We start from the raw sequence: 20998 nt of genomic DNA, 5'->3' as shown, positions 1-20998 counted from the left end.
GTTGTTTTCAATAAAAGCCCTTGCTTATTTGTTATGGTGATTTAAATGTCTGTTTAAAATATGTAAGGATGATGATGCTCCGGATATTAGATGTTATATATAAAAAAAAGAATATTAAAATGGTCTAATACATACATCTGTAATAACATTGATGCTGTTAGGAGAAGTTGGAAATGTATGAGAAGATAATTAATCAGACAAAATGTTTAAAAACACCCCTGGACATCAGCGGGGTGGAGGACCTTTGAATTGATCTCATTATGCACTTGTTTTAAATCAGGTTAGTGTAAGTCATAAGTTCCTGTGCCTTTTAATTTTCCGCTCAGTGTAGCTAACAATTGTTCTTTCTTGGTTTTAGCTGCGCCAATCAGCTTATTTTACTGATTTAAACCATAAATGTAAATCAGCTGCTGCCCACAGTTTTGATCATTTAACCTTTTTATCTATTTGCATCAAGAATTCTTAGATGCTAATGATGTGTGAATTTTTTTTTTTTTTTTTTTTTTTTACTCTTGCAATATCAATGCTATTGACAGTGTTATTATTTGGGCACATTTAAAAACACAAGCTCACTCAAAGAACTGTGCAACTAAAACAGGAATTCATTAAAACCACACTAGTTTAGTCATTTTTTTCACATTATCCAGGGGAGTTGAGATATCTGAGGAAAAAAAAAAGTTTTGAAAAAAGTGTAATAGCAAGTGCAACAGGTGTTTGTTTAGATGGACCTGTTGTTCAGCTGTTTACTTTCTTTTTGAAATAGCAAGAAGTTGCAAGCTGCAAAAACTAATTCCGAATCACTAATTTTAATTAACATGGAATGGCTCTTGAAAGCCCTTGCAGACAGTGTTGTGGTTAAAAGCGATACAAAAGAGGAGTTTGGCCAATACCTTTCAGTATGATGAACACAAAATGAACTGGCTTTCTCTCAGTGGCCCATTAATCAACTGCTCCACTGTCTTTTATTGTGGAATACAGGCTTCTTATTGAAAATCTGCCCATTGGTCACTAACTTTATGTCTATCAAGACAACTCAGCCAGAGGACCAGGCACTGACTGTGCCCTTCTTCTCAGAAATACTTTATTTAAAATAATAATAATGACTGTGTCAAAAATTAGTAACAACTTATGTTGTACCAAACTATTGGCTCCAAAGTGAATTGATCAACTATTGCCTAAATAGTACAATTATCTGTTTTTAAAATAGTATATCCTATATTTTCCTTCATTGCATGCTTTAACCCTTCTGCTGCTCTTGGATCGAAATTACTCAGGACATAGGCCCCATGGGTAATTTTGACCCAAAGGCAGCAGGAAGGTTATTTCTTTTCTTTCTTTCTTTTTTTTATTTTTTTTTCCAAGCAGACATCATGCTGTGCAACGTTTTGTGTGACACAGTGTGTTTGTCTGGTTGTGTATTAGTATTTGAATAGCAGACAGCTAAATCATGCATATATATATATATATATATATATATATATATACATATATATATATATATATATATATACATATATATATATATATATATATATATACATACACACACACACACACACACACACACACACACACTACTGGCTCTCTGTCTGCAGGGAGGCCAGCCTACTTTGATCTATGAAGCTAAAAATAATATTTTATTGAAAGCAAGAGGCAGTACAGGGATTATATAATGTGCTCCAGTGGAAAAGACCGGTCATTTATGATGCAATTTGAAAGACATAGAAATTTTGATCTGACCCATGAAATTTGAGAAAAGCATTAACATTTCTGCACTAGTTGTGGCAGCCTTTTATTTTTGTTTGGACTTTGCCTCTTCCTAAGAAATCTTTTGTTCTAGCTGCTGAAGTAGCATAAAGTATTGCCAAACTAATTGTTTCTGTGGAGCATGTAGTGTTTGAAGAGAAAATGCTTATCAAAACATAAAATTAATTGCTGGAAGTTTATGTTCTATCTATAAACGGTTCACTAGTGCTGTTCTTTACCAAACTTAAATGTTTGGGCTCATCACCAAACTTTATACTTCTTAATATTCCTCAAACGGTTCTTCTACATTATTTATGGTAGAAAACTTGAAATGTGTTTTTTGAAAACTGCTTTTTGTGCGTGTGATGTTTTGAAGAACTTTGGAAATGAGATTTGTTTATTTATAATGTAAAGCAGTGACCATTAACTGGGGGTCCTATATCTTGCTCGCAGGTTCATTCCACTTGGCTTGCAAAAAATTCTGTTAATAATAAACTAAAGTCAGCCAGACTCGGTAATTGGTTTGCTCACACACGGCACATGATAAGAGCTGAATCAAAGACTGGCACATAATAATACAAAAATCTGCTGCCATTAGTGAACAATGCTGTGCTATTACATTCATGGCGCAGTAGTTTACCAGCTTCCATACTGCAATGGAGATAATTCTTGGTGTGTTTAAGAAAAGTCATCACAATGTCACTCAAGAATATATATATATATATATATATTAGCGGTTTCAATTACAAGTACAAAGCATGGAAATTTCTGTACCAGGACTTGAAAAATGTAAAATAACTACAACTTAAAGATTCTGTCTGTGTGTTTGCCTGTCTGACTGTTGGTCCATCAGTCCATCTGTCCATCCATCCATCCATCACAAGTCTGCACATAAATATGTATATAAAACGCCATCCATCAGTCAGACTGTTACATGTTTTGAACTGAGACTGGATTTGATGTACCTTATTTTTTGGACTATAAGGCGCAATATCAACGAATGGGTCTGTTTTCATTCATACGGCGCACCGGATTATAAGGCGCATAAATCGAAACAAGTTCATTTTGACAGATTTTTGAGCACCATGTAACACATAAAATCAGTTCGAGGTCAGTAAGCACAACCAGAATTAACACCGGATTAAGGCTTGCTGACATTTTTTTTAGACAATTAAGGCTTTTCAGTTCACCTTATAGTCTGAATAATATGGTAAACAAAGGAACATAGGTCATTAGGAGTCGTAGGTGCACACCACACACCATGAGGTTAAAGACCAATGTGTTTAACAAACAAAATGGACTGTAAATGGTAAATGGACTGTACTTCTGTAGCGCCTTTCTATCTAACCAAGATACTCAAAGTGCTTTACACTACAATCTGTGTCCTCATTTACCCATTCATACAGCACTCTACTAGATCTCTACAAAGCTAATTGAACAAATCATTCTAAAGAGACTAATCAGAGCTTTAGATCACATTCATGTCCCGATGGGTCACACATCACAAGCAATGAGGGGTTCACTGTCTTGCCCAGGGACACTTCGGCATGTGACTGCAGGTGGATTCGAACCCCCAACTCTTGCATTGGCGGACGACTGCTCTAACCACTCAGACACAGACGCCCGTGTCTTATGACATTACTTTAGTGTAGATCAGTAAAATTTGATTTGATTTTCTTAGAAATAATTTTATATCTGAAACATCTTTCTTATGTTGACAATTGATTGTTACTCTGTATAAATCGTATCTGGTTCATAAAGATTTCTGCTAATCTAACTGTTTAATATCTTTGTGTGTGTGTGAACATTTGTCTTCCAGCTGGCCACATGGGACCCAGTTCATGGACTGAATGGCACTCTGACAGACAGAAAATTGGAAAACAACATGAGGGGAGTTGTGCTGCGAGTCGTCACTGTTCTGGTGAGTTGGTGACCAGTGTGCAAACACATGCGCATGTCTTCTTTGATTCCTGACCTCGATACACACACGAAAAAGATCAATTTCACCTCATGGAACACCTGTTGTTCACTCTGAAGAATGAAAATGAACTGCTTTGACCCATGCCGTCATGTCAAAGATCAACCTTGCGCTCGGCTGTATGTCTGCGAAGTTTTAACCTCCTTTCTGTCACTCATCTGCCTCTGCAGAGACACAGTGAAAAACGTTTAGGGGAATAAAAATAAGCTCACATTCAATTAACAAAGTTTTTAAATGACAAAAGAGAATTGGCGCAATTTGAAACGCGATTAAAACATAGCAAGGTGAGTTTACTGATAGATGGAACTATTACCTCTTCATTATATTCCATTTAGACATCTGACAGCCAGATGACAAAGAACATTGGAGTCTTAATGATGGTGAGACCCTTGCTCATCAGCTCTGTCTGTCTTGCCTGCAGCGTTGATTTGATTACATCCTATAAGTGCTTTAAAGTTTTGCTGCTGTGAATTCTTCATATCCTGTCTTTGAAGTGAGAGACAGAGAAAAGAAATAGATAAAGCCAGACATCTTTGTTGCTATCCCCTTTTCCCTCTAGTTTATTTTGAAGTCTTTGATTCACATCATCTTTAAAAGAAGCAGAGATACGAGTTGTGTTTTTGAATATCACCCCCTGGTGCTTTTCCCATCTCTGGAGTAGGAGATGGTATCCAGTGAAGGTAAAATGTGCAATGTTTTGTGCACATTTTGGATTCTGTGTTGCATTTCTGCTCCATCTTTTGTTTTCTGCTGCTTCGCTTGAGTAAATAGGTTTGATTGTGTGTTACCTTCACTTTTTGGGCCTGAAGGATAGAAATATGGGAAACATTCTGGCTGCTTCTTAAATGTACAGTATTGCTCTTTTTTTACTTTTTATTTTGTTATATTGTTTAACTTTGTGTTTCAGTCTTTAGTATAACTGTGAGGTGCAATATTCCCATTGTTCTCTAACAACCTGATTCTATTGTGCATAATTTACATCCTTGTAAATCCATTGTTCAGTCTGTTCTATCATCTTACTGCACTGAATAGTTATTGATTAGTTAATCAGTAATTATATCATACCACAATTAGGAGCACAGACTTTAAATCAGTGTTATTGATTAACTTACACTCTATTGATTGTGAAATGAATTTTTAACAAGAATAGCTGTGTCACTATAATCATTTTTATTGCCTTCCTGGAGGCTCAGTGTGGTGACGTTTTGTTCATTAATGGCAAACCTAGAAATGTAGCATCATCACTTTAAGCTTGTGTTTCTGTGTTTTTGTTTGTTTGTTTGAGAGAGGTTAAGTGTGCTAAATTAAGATTTTATTTTTTTATTTTATTTTTTTCTCCCCCACTCAGTCTATTAATGTTTTGGTTTATCTTGAGTCCTTGACATTACCTTTGTTTTGTTTTTTTCGGTAATATTTTGTCTCAGTTTGCAAGAGGCCACATAAGTCTGTTATTTTCCAACTTCTAAATGTTATTTTACACCACAAGTGTAAAAACAAGAACATGCATAAGGTGTTCTTTGTACATTCTGTTCACTCAAATAACCCAAATTGTTGTTTGAAAAAAAAATAGTACTCACAAGATATACAGTAGGCACGTTTATAAAAAGTTTATTTTTTTTATTTTGTTTTGTATAAACCAATCTGTTACCGTTAATAGTACTGGCCAATAAAGGTAAAAAAAAAAGTTTGTTGTTTTGAAGAAGCACTTTGGTTAAATACTCACTAATGTACATTTGCATTCAAATTGTCACAGTCCTATGAAATGGTGAATTACCCAAACAAAGAGCAAATGGAAGGCAAATCATGGGATCCAACTGTGTTCATTAAACTCACAGTAAACAGACACAGAACAAACAGAAGCCCAAGTTGATGAAAAGCCAAACGACAGGGCTGATTGTGCTCCAAGCAGACACGACCAGCAGGGACAGCACAGACGATGTACTGGTGGAGAACAAAACGACCAGGCAAAAATATTGGAGAAGCTGACAATTAACAAACAACAGCTGAATGGAAATAAGTAAATAAATAAATAAATAAATAAATAAATAAATGTCCATCCATCCATTTATCCATCCATTATGTTTTACCTGCTTTTTCCTCTCTAGGTTGCTGGGGGGTCACTGGTGTCCATGTCCAGCAGTCACTGGGCATGAGGTGGGGGAAACCCCGGACAGGTCTCCAGTCCATCACAGAGACACATAGAGACAAACCAGATAAACAACCATTCATTCTCTCACTCACAACTAGGGACAATTTAGAGTTACCAATCAGCCTAACATGCATGTTTTTGGTCTGTGGGAGGAAACCGAAAAAACCCACACATGCACGGAAAGAACACGCAAACTTCACCCAGAAAGGCCCCCAGCCAAGGTAACCTTCTCGCTGTGAGGTGGCAGCTCTACCAACTGCACCACCATGTCACCTAATAAATAAGTAAATACATATGGACTGGAGACCTGTCCAGGGTGTCACCCCCCCCCCCCTCTAATGTTAAACATCTTTCTAGAAATGTACTATTTAAAAGGTAAAATTCATGTACTGCTATGTACCTTTGCACAAACATAAACAATGAAGTAAAAAAACAAAACACTAAATCTATATTATGGCCCAGGTTAAAGTGTTTTACAATAAAAATAAAAATACAATAAAAGATCATAAAATCAAACCTGTGGGGGCGTCCAGTACTTAAGCCTAAAATTTTGAATATTATTTTGTTGAGTTTTAATCTTAACTGCTTCATTGTTGTTTTAATCTTTATATGTTGTATCTTTAAAGAAGAGGACTGCATTTTTTTTTTATTCTAACAGATTAAAGTTTGTTCTGCTGCAGAACATGCCCTATTTAAAGAAAAAAAAAGTTTTAAAATCAGTCTTAAAATAATAATCACTGGGCTTGTCAGTCCTAGCATCCTCCTGACGGGCTCTTTGTCTTTGTGAAAAATAGCTCCTCTTTCCCTTAATCATTTCTCAGAAAATGCCTAACGACAACCGAGACCCATATGTGGTCCTTCCGTTCAAGAGGAGACAGGATGAACCTGTGCCAAAGGAATTAGTGTAGAGTTGAGTGCTGAGGGTGATTGGAAATTACAGATGGGGACAATATCCTGAGGATAAAGCAGAGATGGAAGAGACTTTTTAGGATTCTGTGGAAATAAAATTTAGGAAGTGGAAGTAAGAAAGTCTAGATGGATTAACAAATGGAATCAATTCTACAGGATTTCCTAAACAGGGAAAAAGTGAGGATAGGAAAGGTGCCGCATGTTGTATATTAGAACCAGTGAGTATAAAAAGAATGGAACTTCTGAACAACAGAAAAAATATGAGGTTCGTAAAGAGCAACAACAAGTAGAGTATCAAAGTTAATGTGAAAGCCAGACCAAACTATGTGCCTTGGGAAATCTTTTTTTTTTGTTGTTGTTGTTATTTATTGCACATTGCTTCAAAAACTGAGACAGGATTAACCATTATATATAAATTACTTCCTACTGTCCTGGTGCTATGTGGCTTTTTCTTTGAAAAGTGGTTTCACTGCATCATTTCAGAGCAATTATTTTTCTAAGTTGGCATCCTACAAAGCAAAAGCAATGAAGAACACAATTAAAAATGGGCACTACAGGAAGTGCATTCATCTCATAAGCTGTAGGAAAAGTTCATGTTATAGTTTACAGGGTAAAGAACTGTCTTGGATTGTATAGAAAAGCTGGGGAGACATTAATCTCAACAATCCTTTGCTCTAACTCACTAAAAGTCTTATCTCAGTGTGTGTAAATGCACATGTGTGACATGACTGAGCCTGGTGTCCATGCTTTATGCAAGTTTGTGTTCATTGCACAGCAACAGATCCTTTGTAGGAGCAAGACTCAGTTCCATTAAGCCTCCAGTTGAGAATGGCTAAGGAAGATAATGACGTTCCAATGTCTTCTCAACCTTTGAGTGAGAAAGGCTTTTGTACGTAAAGTTTTACTCCATATTTTCCTGCAAACGCATTAAAAAAACGTACTCAAATCTAAAAATGTATCTGAATGTTGGGTCAATGATAATAATTAACCTTGAAGTGTACTTTAATCTCTTAGTTCCTAAAATAATAATGGATCAAGACCATGTTTCCTCCCCATACTTTACAAAATGCATCCATTACATGTTGGTGGATGGGGAGATCCACTTCAGTGGCACTCATGGGGTTACTCAGTATGTATAGTTATGTGTGTAAGTGTGTGTTCCTGCTGTGATAGATGGATATTTGCAGTGAGAGAGAGAGCTGGCATGCATGTCCACTCACTACCTAATAGCTTATTGAACTGCCACAGCTAGCAAGGATTAGAAACCTCCAAGTGAGTGCCTTAGATATTGCATACGTGTTTGAGTGCATGTGTGTAGATGTGCATGCCTGAGTTTAATGTGTGGCCAGTGTCTAGTCAATAATACACAGTCCCTCATAAATCTACAAGGCATACTGTATAGTCTACAGCATTTCACTCATCAATAGAGATTTATTAAAAAAGAAATAAAGCTGATGAACGGCTGAAGAATAAAGCTATTAAATACTCAGTCCATGGCAAAGTACAGAAAAATGAAATGCAGTGGAAAACAAAAGGGTGTTTTTGAGTTTGGACCAATGGTTTTGCTATAAATCAACTAATAAATTTAGAAGTTTGGCTAAAGATAAAACACAACTGTCTGTTTTGTTCTCAGAGATTTGTCTCTTACATTAAATCTTTGGGTGTTTCTCTGTTTTGCACATAAAACTGCTGTTGCACAAATGTGTTCAACCATTAAATTGAATCCTTGTTGTAGTGTATAGATTTATTATTGAAATGATTAGTGTGTTGATTGTTTTTTTTGGTTGTTGTTTGTTTGTTTTTTGGGCTTTTTTTTGCTGACACTGATTGATTTGTTGCCTTCCAGGAGGAGCCGTTTGTAATGGTGTCAGAGAATGTGTTGGGGAAACCAAAGAAGTATCAAGGCTTTTCCATCGATGTCCTGGACGCTCTCTCCAACTACCTGGGCTTTAAATATGAGATCTATGTGGCTCCAGACCACAAATATGGCAGCTTGCAGCCCGATGGACACTGGAATGGACTCATGGGAGAATTAGTTTTTAAGGTGAGGATAAAGTAAATACATTTGATTATAAGTAGGAAAATTTCTAGAGAACATTATTCAATAGTTTAATCTGTTTTTACATACAAATTACACCAGTTTTACCAGGATAATTTGTTCAGGAGGACACAAGTCTTGACCATAGACTACTTAAAAAAACAACTTTGATTTCAGTCATAATCAAGGGCGTCAGAAGCATCCGTAATGTTGGAGGGACACAATGATGTGTGTAGGTGTGTGTGAGCGTGCGTGTGTGCGCGCGTGCACGTGTGCACACGTAAAAAAAGGTGTTCACTAGTGAACGAAAAAGCAGCATTTCACCTAGATTTCCTTTAATTCCACACATTTAAAGCATGTTTCTCACCAATTTTGTGTAAATTAATTTGTGGATTTTAAAGACATTTTAACTTTAATACAGAGCGTCAGATCGGTACCATTTGTCTTTATAGAGAAATAAAAAACTGGACTTTTTTTACTTGTGTTCAACACTCATCTAAATGTTTCTCATGAAGCTTGAGGACAATAAAGTGTGGGGTTTTAAAGACATTTCAACTTTAATGCACCTCAACACACAACGTCTCTTACACCTGCAGCGTCTTACAGCGTCACAGTTACTGCTAAGCTAAGATGCAACAGACGTAGCACTCCTCTCAAGCATCCTCCTAACATGAATATATGTTTATGATCAACCCCCTGGTCAACCACTGCGCACTAAGCTCGCTAAACTGGCGAGCGAGTTGGAGGTAACCAGGAAAACCTGGAGTGGAGTTTTAGTAGCTTGAGTATTCTCCTATTAATCAAGTGGAATGGATTTGTTCACGAAGAAATAGAAACTGCGCCGGAACAAATGTGTTTAATAGTAGTGGGGGGGGGGGGAGGACGACCTTATTAAAGTTTTTTTTATGTGGGTGGGGGGGGGGACTTGTCCCCTTCACATAAAATGGTTGCGACACCTATGGTCATAATTACATTCCTTCTATAACTCATTTAAAATCAAGAGTAAAGGTTGTAATAAGAAAACTACCTTTAATTAAGAGTGTAACATCCTGACACTAATTCAGAAATGGAGCATGAGGTCATGAAGTGGAAGAGACGAGAGCTGATATCAAAGATTGTGTGATTTTGCGTATTGTTGAAGACACAGCAGCTTTTGAATAATTTTCTAATCTCAAGACTCTTCTAGTGTTTGATCCATAACAAATGGAGACACTTGAACTCTTTCAGGAAAAAAATGATGTAAAATAAAATTTGTGTGGACTCCACAAAAATTAAAATGCCACTTGAGAGGCTATTAAATTGATTTAGGCAAATGTTAAATCGTTTATCAACACAACTTTTTTAAACACACTTTTAGCTTTGTTACTCCAAAGCTGTCCTTGTTGGAATAATTTAAATAATTTTAATTTAAAACCATGGTCACTGTAAAATAAAGTTGGTCATTTTAAATGTTGAATTTACACAACTATTACAACATGTTAATTTATGACTATCTATTTAGAAATATTATTTTAAAAATATGCTAACTTTTGACTGTGAGAAAACAAAAATACCCCAAATACCTGAAGCAGTCACAAACATTTTTTTCAGACTTAATCATGGTTAAAAAAAAAAAAAAAAAAGGGTGAAAGCAATGGCAAACAGCAACTAAAAACAAACAAACAAAAAATCGTAAGTGATGGCATACATTTTAACATTAATTGTCAAAAACAAAAAAGGAACAATCATATTAAAAATAAACAAATATAAATGCTATGGGTTTCACTTAGGGTGTGCAATAAGGAACATAGACTTTCTTTGAGCAGGGAGCGGAAAACGACACAAAACAAGGAAGAGACTTAGACAATCCAACAAGAGTGCAGAAGATTGATCTATAAAAATATATATATTCATAGCATAGATTTAATTGAGATACAACATCTGTTCCATGGAGACCTGACCAAGTTCGTAGCATAGATACATAAAAATAAAACCAAAGCAACGAAGTCAAAAAGATCTTAACAAAACCTAACTCAGAATCATTAAATCCACAGAAACACACACATCACGTTGCAGAATCCATAAACTTTGTCTCGTTGTTGCACTCTTCAATTTTGACATAACAATTTAAAAATCTACATTTTGTTTGACAAATTTATTTTAGGGCTACACCTAAGGGCGTCAGAAGCATCTGTAATATGGGGGGGACACACTGATGTGTGTAGGTGTGTGTGCGCGTGTGTGCGCGTGTGTGCTCGCACGCATAATAAAATTGTACGCTAGTGTAAAAAACAGCAGCATTTCACCTAGATTTCCTTTAATTCCACACATTTAAAGCATGTTTCTCACCAAGTTTGTGTAAATTCAGCTGTGGGTTTTAAAGACATTTTGAAACTGGCGAGCGAGCAACACGAGGTGTCTCCATCTCCTCCACCTGTGCACGTTTTCTGCCGAGGCAGGAGGAGACGTACAGAAACAGTGCAGGCAGCAGGCTGCTGTTTAGAGTTGGAGGTAACCAGGAAAACCTGGAGTGGAGTTTTAGTGGCTTGAGAATTCTCCTATTAATCAAGTGGAATGGATTTGTTCACGAAGAAAGAGAAACTGCGCTTGAACTAATGTTTTATAGTAAAAGTGGGGGGGGGGGGGGGTCCAAATGAACGTTTTTTTTAATGTGGGGGGGACATGTCCCCTTCACATATGATAGTTACTACGACTATGGCTACACTTAAAATGATGCCAAATTAAATGTTGACAACCTCTAATTTGAAGTTTGTTTCTTTAACCCACCAATGTTCAGTCAGGTCATCTGGACAGTTTCTTTTTTAGGTGAGACATTTCATCCTTCATCACAAGGACTTCCTCAATCCGAGAAGCCACCAAACAAAACTGATTCCCACAAACAGTATACAGTAATCCCTTGCTACATCACGGTTCGTTTATCGCGGACTCGCTCTATCGCGTTTTTTCAAAATAAGATTGTACATGACACACAATTGTCTGATTGATGGATGAGCCACACAATTGGCATAGAGTTTTTATTTAAAATAACTTAGTTTAAATTATGTAGCACCTGCTTTACATTTGTGCAGCCCATACTGCAGGATAAACTTCCTGCTGCAGCTGATCAGCTGTTCACCATGCACAGCAGAGAAGTGGGCGTGGTCAAGAGTGCTTGCAGGTGGCAAAGGGCAGAGGAGGAGGAGCTGAAATCATGACATTCTGTGCTCTTTTAGAGCGTTTGGAGTTTAGAAGCATTGTTTAGAATATTGCAAGAGTGTGGGAAGGGTTTAAAACAACTTAATATATATCTATATAAATAATAAAATAAACTAATACTTGTACTACTATTCCTACGTCGCGGTTTTTCACATATCACGGGTCTTCAGGGTATGTATCTCCCACAATAAACGTGGGACTACTGTACCCCATAGTGGGGGGAAACATAACAGTTTGCTGGTGCTAAGATGGCCTCCGTGGCCCGCCTTCTTCCTCGTTTTGAACCTCTTTGGCATGACTGTCTCAGAGGAGTTGACGAGGAAGAGGGCATGCCCCGGAGGATAGGGAGGGCCAGAGGAGAGGGCAGGACCCAGAGGCCATCTTAACACCAGCGAACTGTTTTTTTGTTTGTTTTTTTTCCTACTATGGAGTATGCTGTTCGTGGGAATTAGTTAGTTTGGTGGCTTCTCAGCTTGAGGAAGTCCTTTGGATGAAGTATGAAACATCTCAGCAACAACAAAAAGAAAAGAAACCATCCAGATGACCTGACTGAACATTGTTGGACCTTATACTTGGATTATTGAGCACAAACTTTTGTGTTTTTCTTTAACGTTTAAGTAATCCTGTGAACAGAAAGTAGAACAACCAGTACACTGATAGCTCAATATTTTGCCATAAGTTTAAGTATTTTACATAAAACTGACACACATCTTTCCTGGAACCTATTTGAGGATAATAATGTAGTACAACACCAAAATTCTAGCATATTATTATAGATTAAATACAAAGCTGGCCTATAATTACCATTTCTTTCAGGGTTTACATGGCTCTGTTTAGGTTAAAAACACATACTACACTTTGTTGATGTGTTTTTCCTTATTCCTCATCCTTATCTGTTCACTTTATGTCAGCGTTATCAATTATATGACTGTGCTCTTCTTCTTCTGACTTTGAATGCTTCTTTCCCATCAAAACATAAGCAAACACTCTTAAAATGATAGAGAAATGCTCAGAGCACCATGCATATTTATGTGCACACAGACAAGCTCAGGAGGATATAAATAAATTCAACATACAAGTAATTGTGTTTTCCCCATCAGTCAGCAACAGTGTTTATCTTTCCAAAAACTCAATTATCCTAGATAATTATTATTCAGAGTGTTCTTTGTAAGCTTGCATGATCACAGACCACATGTGTCAGCACTCCCTCCGGTTCACGTGCGCTCATAAACACACACAGACCTTTTTAGATTCTGATGATCAACCAACAGACCTCCTGAAGGGTTTCTTCTCAAATGTACTATAAGTAATAATTTCTAAATGTGCAAATGAGCAGACTTTTGTCCCTGCAGAGAAGATTGTTTCATGTAAGCTTGAATGTGATTGGAATATAAAAAGGTTTCCAGAAGTGTGATATCTAGAAGCATCTACCCGTCTAAATACAATGTAAAGAACAAAAAAGGGGCCGAATTGATAAAAGGTCTAAAAGTTTAACATACAGATGTTTCTCACAAATTAATCCTAACATGGAACAAGAAGATAATGATCTGTTATGACGGTAAATTTCATAACTTAACATTGGCTCACTGTCAAATGTCCAATAAAACAAAGCTCATTGGATTAACAGAATATTAGTTTAAGAAAAAGTAAATTCATTCTTAATTCATTGTTGTTATATAATTTTTATTAATCTGAAAAAGTGTACCGTAAAAAACTTTTACACATAATTCCTTATTTACTCTACCAAATGCATACATACTGGCACCTGCTTCTGTTATTGGAAAATAAAAAATAAAACTTCTGATATCGGAGACAAAAAATATGCCTTTTTTCATCTATGCCAAAAATATGTCAGCCATCGACCGGCTGTATTTGAGAATGTAGATCGTGGATGCATGAAATGCTGAAGAAATGAGCACAGCCTACTTCTGTTCTGCAAATATACCACACCACTATTCATTAATGTCATGGTGGGGGGTTGATTCAAATTTTGGCATAGATCTGTATCATTTTATTTCATCCATAAAAGGCTAAAACATTTCATGAATAAATGATTCAAAGTTCTGACGTCAAAAAGATTACTAATCTCATGTTGGCTTAATGTGAGTTTACAGGGAAGAAATTACAGTAGATTACAGAAACATGATGCGCATATTGGGAATTTTCACACTTTAGTTTATTCCTAATTTCCAGCTTGACCTACGCTATATATTATGCTTATTCTTAATAATTTTTCAATAGTTTTAAAATTAAAATAATATATTTTTTTAATTAAAATAACTAAGGATCCATGTCTAAACATACGATTGATTCTTTATAATTTAGTTCACGTCTAAAATATAGATGTCTTAAAGTAAAAACAATTAGTCTTCAAATCTGTTCTATATTTGAAGCATTTGTTTTAAAGAACCGATGCTTCCAGAAGCATGTCTTTTAAATACAAGTCTCAGACTTCTCTCTTTGCCTCCATCTCTTGCAGCGAGCCGATGTGGGGCTTTCTGCTCTGACCATCACGCCTGAGCGAGAGAGCGTTGTGGACTTCACCACACGCTACATGGATTATTCTGTGGGTGTTCTGCTGCGCAAGGCCGAGCGCACAGTGGACATGTTTGCCTGCCTGGCACCCTTTGACCTGTCGCTGTGGGCGTGCATCGCAGGCACCGTGCTCCTCGTGGGCATCCTGGTGTACCTGCTCAACTGGCTCAACCCACCGCGGCTGCCCATGAACTCTGTGTCTTCAACCACACTTTACAATTCCATGTGGTTTGTCTATGGCTCCTTTGTACAACAAGGTAAGTAGAGACATGCTTTTTGTTTCAACTTCAGTTGTTTAAAGTGAATGAATACAAGTTCAGGATTTTTTTTATTTTTAATTTGTCACAAGAATTCCATCCATCCATTATCTTTACCTGCTTCTTCCTTTTCGAGTCACAACGGTCACTGCTACCCATATCCAGCAGTCGCTGTGTGAGCGGGGTATGCCCTGGAAAGGTTTCAAATTGATCACAGGGACACATGGAGACAAAAGAGACAACCATTCACTCTCTCACTCACACCTAGGGACAATTTAGAGTTACCAGACTAACGCAGGGCTTAATTTGTAAACTGACCGATGCCGGAACGCAAATAGTGGGCAGGGTGGTGGGGGGGTCCATGCCATTTCCTGCATTTTGGTGTATTTTAATGGGTTGTTAAACATCTACGTTTATCTACTTTGAACCCAGCCAGAGGACCTGACTTAACTGTTTAAGACTTTTCTTCCTGTATTATTGAACATGCATCAGCATATGTTTACCTACATTTGTGAACACTCCACTTCGGTCAAGCATCCCCCCTCCTCCCCCGTTACTTGACAGAATCGTCAAGTAAGTCTGACTCTGTTCCTGCTTGTTGTTGTCAAACTCCCATGTGAACCTCCTGGCGCCACCCTGCGGTTGTGAGCTCATGCCTGCATATGACTGCCTGATTAGCTCGGCACTCACCCCATCACTCGTTTAGCATGACGGCTCAGTGGTTAGTACTGTTGCCTCACAGCAAGAAGGTCCAGGGTTCAATCTCCGGTTGGACCTGGGGTCTTTCTGTGTGGAGTTTGCATGTTCTTCTCTTGATTGCGTGGGTTTTCTCCGGGTGCGCCGGTTTCTTCCCACAGTGTAAAAACATGCATGTTAGGCTGTTTTCAGGCCCAGGCCTCCCTTGCAAAAAAGATCTGTGGTCTCAATGGGATTTGCCTGGTTAAATAAAGGTTAATAAAAAATTTAGTGGTGGAGATTTTTTTTAAGTGTAGACGTGGAAATGCTACTTGAAGAGGCAGTTCGTATGCTGTTGTGTTTAGAATGATTGTTTGTGTAATTATGTTCAGTTTACATATCCAATATAAGTTTTATTTGTTCAAGGCAGTCATTTGTTCATAACTTTATTATTAGTAAGCTGAGAGTTACCGGATCCAAGCAAACAGTTACCGGAATACACCCTGTCAAAATAAGAGTGTTCCCAGATCCTGTTCTGGTAGGATCTGGCTCAAATTAAGCCCTGGCCTAACATTCATGTCTTTGGTCTGTGGGAGGAAACCGGAGTACCTGGAGAAAACCCACATATTTGTGGAGAGAACATGCAAACTCCACCCAGAAAGGCCCCTGGCTGGGAATCAATCCAACAACTTTTTTGCTGAGAGGTGGTAGTTCTACCGTGTTGTGCCGTCTGTCAGAAGAATTATTATATTAATAAAGTCAATCACAGCACTCGTTTTTTTTTTTTTATCTTTTGTTTATGGGTTTAAAAGCATAGTTCAGATCTTTTTAAGTTCTGTGCAGTAGCTAGAAACAATTAATATTGTATCATTGTTGTAGATAGCTCTGTCAACAACCTCAGTTAGGAGAAATAGTTAAATTTAGACCAGACTGACGAGTTTAGAGCTCACCGGAATGGAGCCAAGAACAAAGTGATTGTTGCTGTCCTCAACTTCAGTTCCAAGAATTTCATAGTGACGTGAACAATATTTTTTAAACCTGGACCCCACCATCGATTCCACATTAAAGTGTAATTCTGGCAAAAAAAATAGGATAATAGTCCTGCCTGAAATGCCCCTGGCTGCATCAGAAACCTTGCTGCTGCCATCTGTGTCCGCAGATACCCATAGGTTGATGCTATTGCACAGTTTTAGAAAATAGTTTCTGCATGAATCTTTTGGCTTTTATTTATTATCATTATTATTATTATCTTCTTTCATATTGAATCTATTTTAAACTGCAGCAATGCACTTTGGTCTTGGCTCAGCTCAAAATGGTCATCAGCTTATCACTCTGATTAAACTTTTTTTTTTTTTTTTTCCAAACTGAAGCTATTCAAGAGCCATCTTCAACAGGTATAAAAATAATTGTTTAAAACTTTCCCACCACACTTGAAACACTTTAATAACTGCCTGTTATGATAGTATATTTCAGTCAGATGTACCTGGTACAATGTGCTTCATAGTCCGGTTAGACAATTAATTTGCAGGTTCCACTTCATGCGTAAAAAGGAGATAATGGAACCATTATAGAAAAGGAACTATAATTGCTTTATTAATCCAAAGTCAAATATGTGTCCTGTGGGTGTTTTAGTTGTGAACTGACCTTTTTCATTTTAACACAATCGTCAGATTAGGACAAAATGGAGGAGACATTTTGTTCAGCATAGATTGAAAGGAAGATAATGGCCTCATCTGGGGAATATGACCAGAATCTGTCAGACTGTACTCACGTATGGAGATGACAATTTAAAAAAGGGGGCTTTAAATGTCATCAGGGAAGTTATTGAGCCATGGAAAGAAGATTTCAGTGCATGCACTGGAGGAATGGACACGGTGTACGCGTGTTTGTTTTTAAACTTGTGCTGCATGCAAATTATCAAGGATTTAAATCTCTCCAGTAAAATAACCTTAGATACATTCAGTTCCTTATTCCTGGGATTGTGTGCGCTGATTTCCAATGTGCACGGTGTTTGTTTTCATGCTCTGGGCCTTGCAATAGTTATTTTTTAGGCTACATTAATTATGCAAATTTAAGAAGGAATGATTTCATTTCCAATATTGCCTCTGAAACATTTTGTGCTCTGAATAAGCAAATGATGAGCATTTCGCTATTTGGTAAATAACGTTCCGTCTTTTACTGCAGATAATGGTGGTAATGATGGTGACTATGATACATGTTAATTGCTATTTTATATTCACAATCATCTCTCTTTTAAGCTGTAATTAACATTTTAGTCATGGCATCATTAGACAGAGGAAAAGGAGCAGGGGAGACAGGATCTAATTCTTCAGGAGTGGGTTTGTGCTTTGCTGTTGGATGGCACCTGACAAAGCTTGACAGAAAAATGATCAAATTACGTGTTGATCAGGTTGAAAATGCTTACTAATATTTTGTACATCAAAGTAAAGTGACATGTTTGGTTCTTAAAGCTATTGCTAGTTCCTGACTTTATTTACAACACGTATGCACTCATGTTGTTCATTTTGTGTCTTGAATTAAAACAGTATTATGAATAACAGTTATAAATGTACTAAAATAACAAGTACACTAGAGCAAACCAAAGAAGACAAAAAGGGAATATTGAAAAAAAAAAAACTGTAAGTGATCATTTCTTTGTTCCACTCAGCAGCTGATCAAAAAGCAAGCAAAAATAATAAAATATAAAGATCCATCCATCCATTATCATTTACCCGCTTCTTCCATTTTGGGTCACGGGGGTCACCGGTGCCCATGTCCGGCAATCACTGTGCGAGGGGTGGGGTACACCCTGGACAGGTCACAAGTCCATCACAGGGACACAAAGAGACAAACAACCATTCACTCTCTCACTCACACCTAGGGACAATTTAGAGTCAGATATAAAGGTATTATTTCAAATTTTGAATAATTCAATTAAGATATTTTATTGTTTTCTTCATATGAACATCTTGTACTGGATTTTTTTTTTTTGTTGTTGCTGTCTTATAATCCATTCAGTATGATTGTTTTCTTATTAAGTGTGATGCTAGCCATTTACTTAGATTACAGTGAAATGTATTGATTATTTTCACCAGTACACAAGGTTCAGAGTATCTGCAGTGAAATGTCACAAACAATAATTGGAGCAAAACAGATTCCATCCATCCATTATCTTTACCTGCTTCTTCCTTTTTCGGTCGCGGGGACTCATATTATGGAAAAAAAAAAAAAAGAAGCAAAACTTGTGTGTTGCATTCAAACATCACAATTAATTTGACAAAAAAAAAAAAAAAAGTGAGATGTTGCACTCATTAAACACCAACAGCAGGATGTTCCTCTGTATTTAAAGCCAGGGGCCATATGACAGTTTAATGCTAAATCTATTGTGTAAAAGTCTAATAGAAAAGAAATCAGTCTTCAACGTTTAACAACTGAATAAAAAATGATGTATAACAATATTTTGGAAATATGCAATGTGATTATAAAAGTTAAAATACTTGATCTGAGTTAGTTTTAGCTTATCTAAAAGTTCACAATTAAATGTTTGTTAGTTGACAGGTGAAAGTCCTAATAATTTTACTTATAATTACCGTTAACCTCTGTTTAGCTCAAAATACATTCAGAATACAAAAAATAAAACCACAATGACCTTACAATAAAGCTCAGCTGGCAGTAATACATCAAGAACATTCAACAAGTACTAACAAATTAGATAACTATACAAAGCATTGCGTTACTTTTATGACAAGTAGAAGTTTTAAAATGACAATTTTTTAGGGGTTTTATATTTAGTTTACTGTAGAATAGTACTGTAGTGTAGATTCTTGGTCATTTTGAATGTGAATATTTATCCATTTTATTTGTTTGTTTATTTGTGTATTAATTGAATGGTAGGTACAAGAAAAAGAATGTTCAGCCACCTGATCCCAAAAAAAATCTTCTGACATCAGTACATAAATGCTATCTGCAAATAAATAAATAAATGCATCTTTGGGTTTATTACTTAGCCAAAGTCGGTGGGTTTGAATGTTATCAGCCCATTAAATGGTCGTTATTATTTATTATCATCCACATAGGTTGCCCTCAGACTGGCCCTCCTAGTAGGTTTAAAGGTACGTTCTTATCGCTGATAATATGCAGCCCGCATCTAAAACCAGGTTTTTCTTGTTAGCTTTATTTAACCCTTTTCCTAAACCTAACCTTACACCTGACCCTGAGCACTGACCCTTAACTTATTTCCCTGACCCTATTATCAGTGATAAGAATGTACCTTTAAACCTACTAGGAGGTACAGGAGAGACAATCTGAACGCAACCTCTGGGGATGATAACAACTAATAACGGCCATTTAATGGCTGGTAACATTTGAAGCGGGGTGCCAAAGTTAAACTTATTACAAAAGTTGGAGAAAACGTTTTGTATTTACCCTCCGCCACTTTGCTCAGTGTGAAAAAAAAAAAAGAAAAAGCTCCAAAAATTCAAATAAAAAAATCAGAAATGTCATTGAATAAATTATTTAGTCTTTACTCATTTTGTCTTGGCCTTAGGTTGTGGCTTTAAAACATCTTTACAGACTCAGAAGGTAAATGGTAAATGAACTGTACTTATACATTACCTTTTTATCTGATCAAGGTACTTAAAGCACTTTACACTACAATCTGTGTCCTTCTTTACCCATTCATACAGCACTCTACTGTTTCTATACAAAGATTAATCAGTGTTTATCACATTCATACACTGATGGGGCACACATCAAAGGCAATGAGGAGTTCAGTGTCTTGTCCAAGGATACTTCAACATGTGACTGTTGGTGGAATCAAACCCCCAACTCTCCTGTTGGAGGACGACTGCTCTAACCACTCAGCCACAGCCGCCCGAAGGTTCATTGTAAGAACAATTGCTCAGAATTAATACATTTTATTTTGGGAGGGTCAGCATTTATAATGCAAAATGATTCTATATATAACTGGGATAAATATATTTTATAATGTAAATACCAGTATGAAACAACATCTAAATGATTCACTCACACCTTATGAGCTTTTTTATTTTTTTTATATATATATTTAAAGGGGTTATCACATCATGTATACTAGTTTCTCAAACTACTAAAAATTATATATACTTTATTTATTTTTTTGCATCCATGGTTTTGAAACAGTCTGTTGGCATCTACTGGATGTGCCCCCTGCAGTCTGTATGTTCTGTGTTTTAGTGTTTGGGGGTCATATGATTATAGCTACAGTTTAGCCACAGATGGTTCTTGTCTGGTGTAGCTGCCAGAAATACCTCCTCTAAAAATTAAGGGAGCATGAAACATCTTGCAAGGTTAAGTGTATGCACCGTTACTGCCTCTAAAAGTCACCTGGAATTATTTTTAGTCCATAAGTCAGGACTTAACTCAAGACATCTTTGTCAAGCTTTCAATAGCTGATCATAAAACACATATTGGGACTAAAGTAGGCATGTTTGTGGGATTCCTGGTTTCCCTCTGTCTGTTTGTGTCTGTTTGTGTCT

The 20998-nt window shown here is 36.8% G+C and overlaps 1 protein-coding gene across 1 annotated transcript in view; it reads left to right on the top strand.

Annotated features, from left to right (window-relative positions):
- grid2 (glutamate receptor, ionotropic, delta 2) overlaps positions 1–20998 on the top strand; it is a 724936-nt gene that overhangs the window by 574299 nt on the left and 129639 nt on the right. The window contains exons 9-11 of the mRNA XM_037680996.1: positions 3566–3667; positions 8629–8826; positions 14495–14807. Coding sequence (XP_037536924.1) covers positions 3566–3667; positions 8629–8826; positions 14495–14807 — 613 coding nt within the window. The remainder of the gene's footprint in view (positions 1–3565; positions 3668–8628; positions 8827–14494; positions 14808–20998) is intronic.

This window comes from Nematolebias whitei, chromosome 8 (genome assembly GCF_014905685.2).
Source record: "Nematolebias whitei isolate Nwh7 chromosome 8, NemWhi1, whole genome shotgun sequence".
Classification (NCBI taxonomy): Eukaryota; Metazoa; Chordata; class Actinopteri; order Cyprinodontiformes; family Rivulidae; genus Nematolebias; species Nematolebias whitei.
Note: the sequence above shows the minus strand (reverse complement) of the source record. Positions and strands in the feature narration are given on the sequence as shown.